The sequence below is a fragment of the Salvelinus sp. IW2-2015 genome, unplaced genomic scaffold (genome assembly GCF_002910315.2).
Source record: "Salvelinus sp. IW2-2015 unplaced genomic scaffold, ASM291031v2 Un_scaffold2803, whole genome shotgun sequence".
Taxonomy (NCBI): Eukaryota; Metazoa; Chordata; class Actinopteri; order Salmoniformes; family Salmonidae; genus Salvelinus; species Salvelinus sp. IW2-2015.
The window spans coordinates 75,440-82,206 of record NW_019944103.1 but is presented as its reverse complement, the minus strand read 5'-3'; the positions used below and the strand labels follow the sequence as shown (position 1 = coordinate 82,206).

Sequence of the window (6,767 nt, the reverse complement as noted above, 5' to 3'; positions counted from 1 at the left end):
TTTGTACGGGTCTCTGTGCGTGGAGTAAAGTTGGTCTAGAGTTTTTTTCCCCTCTGGTTGCACATTTAACATGCTGATAGAGATTAGGTCAAACGGATTTAAGTTTCCCTGCATTAAAGTCCCCGGCCACTAGGAGCACCGCCTCTGGATAAGCGTAATCCTGTTTGCTTATGGTGGTATACAGCTCATTGAGTGCCAGCATCGGTCTGCTGTGGTATATAGACATCTACGAAAAATAGACTATTTTTGTAAATATCTTGGTAAATAGTGTGGTCTACAGCTTATCATGAGATACTCTACCTCAGGCGAGCAATACCTCGAGACTTCCTTAGATTTCGTGCACCAGTTGTTGTTTACAAATATACGTAGGCACATTTTGATTTGATCAGTGATATTTAACACCTGCTGTTGGCAACAAGCTTTTATCCAAAGCTACTTACAGTCATGCATTTATACACTTTTATGAATGGGCGGTCCTGGGTATCAAACCCACTACCCTGGCGTTACAAGCTCCATGCTGTACCAGCTGAGCTACAGAYGACCACTAAATTGTAAWGTAAATWATTTTTTATGGAAATGACATTGATATGCCCACAGGAAATAGATGTGAAGTTTTTACTAAACGTCTTTGTGGTGACTACTAGTTGTATTAAGTGCTCCCATTGAGTTAGATCTCAWTTAAGATTTAAAAGACTGGTTTCTGGAATCTCATTGAATACATTTCCAATGTCTCCCATGACGTGTGTTTCTGTCTGTGTGTTCATAAAGAAAAAGGCCCCTTGTGAAGGCTTCCTTCACGTTAAGTTTCCTATTTAAAAAAATTAAAAAAGGATTTAACAGTAGAAAAAGGTTGTCAAGGCAAGACTAGTTGGCGTGGCAACAAGCTGGAATGATCGCAAACTGARACTCGGGCTAAGATACTATAGGTCTAAATGAGACATCACAACGGTCTTTATTTTCTGCAATAAATCATACATTGTTAAGTTACCATTTATTTAAATATTAAGACAAAACAGCTCTCTGATTCATCTGAAAAGCTAAGCAGAGATCACTCAATTAGGTCATTATTACTCTTCAACACATTTCAAAACATTTTTTATTTATATTTTCCTCAGTGGAATACTTTCTTAATAAAGACATTTAGTTAAAATATGAACGGTATCACAAAGTTGTTCATCATACAGTCATGACTGGTTCCCATTGAAGTAATTCATATCCATGATTTCAAAACGTAAACAGTGCAATAAATATGTAAACAGTACATGTGAGGGGAATCCCAGGAGTGGTATGTAGTACTGCTCAGTGTACAGTATAGTATGTAGTACTGCTCAGTGTACAGTATAGTACAGTGTACAGTATAGTATGTAGTACTGCTCAGTGTACAGTATAGGAATTAGTGATGAATGAATACTGCTATCCATCCCTCATAGGTCCACCCCTCATCTCACCTGAGTCATATTCACTAGGCACAAACAGAAGAAGTGGACTGAAACAGAGAGGGACTACCTGAAGGCTGAAACAGGAGGGACTACCTGAAGGCTGAAACAGGGAGGGACTACCTGAAGGGCTGAAACAGGGAGGGGCTACCTGAAGGGCTGAAACAGGGAGGGACTACCCGGAGGCTAAACAGGAGGGACTACCCGGGGCTGAAAACAGGGAGGGACTACCCGGAGGGCTGAAACAGGGAGGGACTACCTGAAGGCTGAAACGGGAGGGGACTACCTGAAGGGCTGAAACAGGGAGGGACTACCTGAAGGGCTGAAACAGGGAGGGGACTACCTGAAGGGCAAAACAGGGAGGGACTACCTGAAGGGCTGAAACAGGGAGGGGACTACCTGAAGGGCTGAAACAGGGAGGACTACCTGAAGGGCTGAAACAGAGGGACTACCTGAAGGCTGAAACAGGGAGGACTACCTGAAGGGCTGAAACAGGGAGGACTACCTGAAGGGCTAAACAGGGAGGGACTACCTGAAGGGCTGAAACAGGGAGGACTACCTGAGGGCTGAAACAGGGAGGGACTACCTGAAGGGCTGAAACAGGGAGGGACTACCTGAAGGGCTGAAACAGGGAGGACTACTAGGGGAACAGGAGGGACTACCTGAAGGGCTGAAACAGGGAGGGACTACCCGAAGGGCTGAAACAGGGAGGACTACCTGAAGGGCTGAAACAGGGAGGACTAACCTGAAGGGCTGAAACAGGGAGGGACTACCTGAAGGGCTGAAACAGGGAGGGACTACCTGACGGGGCTGAAACAGGGAGGGACTACCTGAAGGGCTGAAACAGGGAGGGACTACCTGAAGGGCTGAAACAGGAGGGACTACCTGAAGGCTGAAACAGGGAGGGACTACCTGAAGGGCTGAAACAGGAGGGACTACCTGAAGGCTGAAACAGGGAGGACACCTGAAGCTGAAACAGGAGGGACCACCTGAAGGGCTGAAAACAGGGAGGGGACCACCTGAAGGGCTGAAACAGGAGGGGACTACCGAACTTGTCCCATAAGAAACACTTGTTTTCAGTACTGTGTGCACTAATGAATATGACCCTCGTGATCAGGAATGAGTAAGTTCAGAACAGAACTGCACTGTAAATCTAAGCGGCTATTCAGTATTCAGCCTACATTACACAACGAATGACTGACAAAACTGATAATCTAACAATAACCATAATAAAAAGGGTCTTCCTGAATGAAACATGTTGATATGTACTTATCTTTGCCTTTACACTTACTAGTATTGATTATGCAGACAGCTGGGTGTTGAATGTTTATCTTGTACAGTGATCGTGCTAGTTGATTTATCTACTGTAGTTTTAACGACTGATTGATTGGAAGTCGCTCTGGAAAGGAGTGAATGCTGAAGGACTCCATTGTAATGAAATCATTTTATGGAAATCACATGAACATCCTCACAGGAAAAAAGTTTGGAGGTTTGGTGACTCGTTTCAGTTGTATTTATAAAGTGCTGTCATTTAGTCATTCATATGTAATAGATAAGATGGAATGCAATCTGTGTGTTTTGTGACAGCGTGTATTGTGACTGCGTGTAGTGTGGCAGCGTGTATTGTGGCAGCGTGTATTTGTGCAGGTGTATGTGGCAGCGTGTATTGTGACAGCGTGATTTGGCAGCGTGTATTGTGGCAGCGTGTATTTGACAGCGTGTATGTGTGGCAGCGGGTATTGTGGCAGCGTGTTTTGTGACAGCGTGTATTGTGACTGCGTGTATTGTGGCAGCGTGTATTGTGGACAGCGTGTATTGTGGCAGCGTGTATTTGGCAGCGTGTATTGTGGCAGCGTGTATTGTGCAGCGTGTATTGTGGCAGCGCGTGTATGTGTACAGCGTGTATTTGTACAGCGTGTATTGTGGCAGCGTGTATTGTGGCAGCGTGTATTGTGCAGCGTGTAATGTGGCAGCGTGTATTATGGCAGCGTGTATGTGTGGCAGCGTGTATTGTGCAGCTCGTGTTGTGCAGCGTGATTGTGGCAGCGTTATTGTTGGCAGCGTGTATTGTACAGCGTGTATTGTACAGCGTGTATTGTACAGCGTGTATTGTTGCAGCGTGTATTGTGGCAGCGTTGTATTGTGGCAGCGTGTATTGTGGCAGCGTGTATTGTGGCAGCGTGTATTGGGCAGCGTGTATTGTGGACAGCGTGTAGTGTGTGGCAGCGTGTACTTATGGCAGCGTTATTGTGACAGCGTGTAATTAGACGCGTGTATTGTGGCAGCGTGTATTGTGACAGCGTGTATTGTGACAAGCGTGTATTGTGACGCGTGTATTGTGACTGCGTGTATTTGTGCTGCGGTGTATTGTGTCTGCGTGTATTGTGTCTGCGTGTATTGTGTAAAGTGGCCAGACGGAAGCCACCCCTCAGGAAAAGGCACATGACAAGCCCACTTTGGAGTTTGCCAAAAGGCACCTAAAGACACTCAACCATCAGAAAACAAGATTCTCTAGTCTGATGAAACCAGATTGAATTCTTTGGCCTGAATGCCAAGTGGCGCGTCTGGAGGAAACCTGGCACCATCCCCTACGGTGAAGTTATGGAGGGTGGCAGAATCATGCTTGTGGGGTGTTTTTCAGCAGCAGGGACTGGAGGAATAGTCAGGATCGAGGCAAAAGATGAACGGAGCAAAGTACAGAAGATCCTTCATGAAAACCTGGCTCCAGATCGCTCAGGACCACAGACTGGGGGAAGGTTCACCTTCCTACAGGCACAACACCCTAAGCACACAGCCAAGACAACGCAGGAGTGGCTTTGGGACAAGTCTCTGAATGTCCCTTGAGTAGCCAGCCAGAGCCCGGACTTGAACCGATCGAACATCTCTAGGAGAGACCAGAAATAACTGTGGCAGTGACGCTCCCCATCCAACCTGACAGAGCTTGAGAGGATCTGCAGAGAAGTGAGAGAAACTCCCAAATACAGGTGTGCCAAGCTTGTAGCGCTCATACGCCAAGAAGACTCAGGCTGTAATCGCTGCCAGAGGTGCTCCAACAAAGTACTGAGAAAGAGTCTGAATACTTAGCAAACATTTCTAAAAAACAGTTTTTGCTTTGTCATTAGGGTATTGTGATGTCATTATGGGGTATTGTGATGTCATTATGGGGTATTGTGATGTCATTATGGGGTATTGTGATGTCATTATGGGGTATTGTGATGTCATTATGGGGTATTTTGTGTTAAGATTGATGAGGGGGAAAAAACGATTTAATCAATTTTAGAACAAAGCTTTAACGTGACAAAATGTGGAATATGTCAAAGGGGTCTGAATAGTTTCCCAACATCATGTAGACAGTGGACATAGACTACTGTAGTGGACATAGCTAGGTAGGCAGACCGCTAGCTAGGCAGACCACTAGCTAGGCAGACCGCTAGCTTGGCAGACCGCTAACTAGGCAGACCGCTAGCTTGGCAGACCGCTAGCTTGGCAGACCGCTAGCTTGGCAGACCGCTAGGTAGGCAGACCGCTAGCTTGGCAGACCGCTAGCTTGGCAGACCGCTAGCTTGGCAGACCGCTAGCTTGGCAGACCGCTAGCTTGGCAGACCGCTAGGTAGGCAGACCGCTAGGTAGGCAGACCGCTAGGTAGGCAGACCGCTAGGTAACATCATTGGTCCATAGACATCTGCTCTAGTTCATCCATCCAGTCACAGGGACAGTCCTCTTCAAAGTCTCTGGGAATAGGACATGGGGATTGTTAGAAAACAGACCACTGTATGTATCAAGCATGGATCCCCCCCCATGTCCATGTTGTCTTATTCATTGTTATTAAAAAGGTCACAACTCATCCTAAAAAAACGCCCTCCTACTCTGATACATACATGCCCAAATTAAAGAATAAATATTCACAGAATAGATGGGTATGGACTGGTCAATAGGATCCCACTAAAACATTAGTTATTTAACTCATTCAATGCATCAGAGGGACCAATACTGCCCTACCAAGCAAAAAGACAGTAACTGATCATAGTGTGGAACTGAGGGAAAAATGGCTTTTATTTACCTTGGTTTCACAGTAACTTTATGCAGTTACTGCTAACATGACCCCCATTTTCTCCAAAACACAATACAATAGAGGCAGGATATTTGTCCACATGATTAAGCATGTATTTAAATGTAGCAAAAATTACATTAACTCATTTTAGACCAAATGAGCAGTTACTCTCTTTTTGCTTGTTAGGGCAGTATAGTCTAATGGTGATACTACTTTCTACTCTCTGTCCCAAAGGAGACCCTATTCCCTTCATAGTGGTACAGGCCCATAGGACCCTGGTCAAAAGTAGTGCACTATATAGGGAATAGGGTGCCATAGGTCTCTGGTCTAAAGTAGTGCACTATATAGGGAATAGGGTGCCATAGGTCTCTGGTCTAAAGTAGTGCACTATTTGGGATACACATTATGTCTTGGTCTGGCCAATGGCCTTCCGGGAGGACTCACGTATCCTCGTCATCAGAGCGCGGTTGCAGCCTTTCTTCATCCTCGGTTTGTTCAGCTGTCGGTCCGTCTGCGTCGTCCCTTCCTCCCCGCGGACAGGGGACCTACCAGGGGGTCTTCAACCTGGGGAGAGGGACATGTTTTAAACCCTCTGTAGTGTGGGACAAGGCCCTTTCCCTACATTCTAGTGCTCTACTTTGTGTACAGTTTAACTTTTATGCGTCCCCTCGCCCTGACCCGGGCGCGAACCAGGGACCCTCTGCACACATCAACAACAGTTACCCACGAAGCGCCGTTACCCATCGCTCCACAAAAGCCGCGGCCCTTGCCAGAGCAGGGAACCACTACTTCAAGGTCTCAGAGCACGTGACGTCACCGATTGAAAGGCTATTAGCGCGCACCACCGCTAACTAGCTAGCCATTTCACATCCGTTACATTTGACCGCATAAAATCAGTGCACTAGTCCTAAATCAGGATGAGTGTAAATGTACACTGAGTGGACAAAAACATTAAGAACACCTTAATATTGAGTTGAACTTGCCCTTTGACCTCAGAAACCGCCTCAATTGACGAGGCCCCCCCAGATCATGTGTGGCCAGGTTTACGGACAGACGATCTGTGTGCCAGTTACGGGACATACGAATCTGTTTGTGCCGGTGGCAATGGAAGACAGTAACATTCGTGTCTGCCAGGTGATGGAAAGACGATCTTGGATCCGTGCTGGAACAGACGAGTCTCTGTGGTTGCCCGTTGTGGACAAGACTGGTCAGTGTGGGCGGTGTGGACAGAACACTGATCTGTGGTGCCGGTGATGGACAGACGATCTGTGTGCCTGGTG

The 6,767-nt window shown here is 46.5% G+C and overlaps 1 protein-coding gene and 2 long non-coding RNA genes across 6 annotated transcripts in view; 1 reads left to right on the top strand and 2 right to left on the bottom strand.

The window, feature by feature from the left end:
- Positions 1-936: 936 nt before the first annotated feature.
- Positions 937-2,172, bottom strand: LOC139025518 (uncharacterized). 4 transcript variants are annotated; one of them, XR_011477112.1, is made up of 5 exons: positions 2,099-2,172; positions 2,020-2,050; positions 1,668-1,775; positions 1,560-1,587; positions 937-1,506 (listed from the first exon to the last, which is right to left on the bottom strand). It is a non-coding gene; the product is annotated as an uncharacterized lncRNA (long non-coding RNA). The 4 variants fall into 4 exon arrangements; XR_011477111.1 differs by lacking the exon at positions 2,099-2,172 and having other exon boundaries at positions 1,668-1,831; positions 2,020-2,072; XR_011477110.1 differs by lacking the exon at positions 2,099-2,172 and having other exon boundaries at positions 1,668-1,835; positions 2,023-2,072.
- A 1,096-nt stretch (positions 2,173-3,268) lies between these two features.
- LOC139025519 (uncharacterized) lies at positions 3,269-3,648 on the top strand. The gene is made up of 3 exons (XR_011477113.1): positions 3,269-3,304; positions 3,336-3,395; positions 3,540-3,648. It is a non-coding gene; the product is annotated as an uncharacterized lncRNA (long non-coding RNA).
- Positions 3,649-4,589: 941 nt separating this feature from the next.
- nek3 (NIMA related kinase 3) overlaps positions 4,590-6,767 on the bottom strand; it is a 42,632-nt gene continuing 40,454 nt past the window's right edge. Inside the window, 3 exon segments of the mRNA XM_070440660.1 lie at positions 4,590-5,167; positions 5,932-6,024; positions 6,026-6,044. Of these exon segments, the coding sequence (XP_070296761.1) occupies positions 5,101-5,167; positions 5,932-6,024; positions 6,026-6,044 (179 nt within the window). The 3' untranslated portion in view covers positions 4,590-5,100.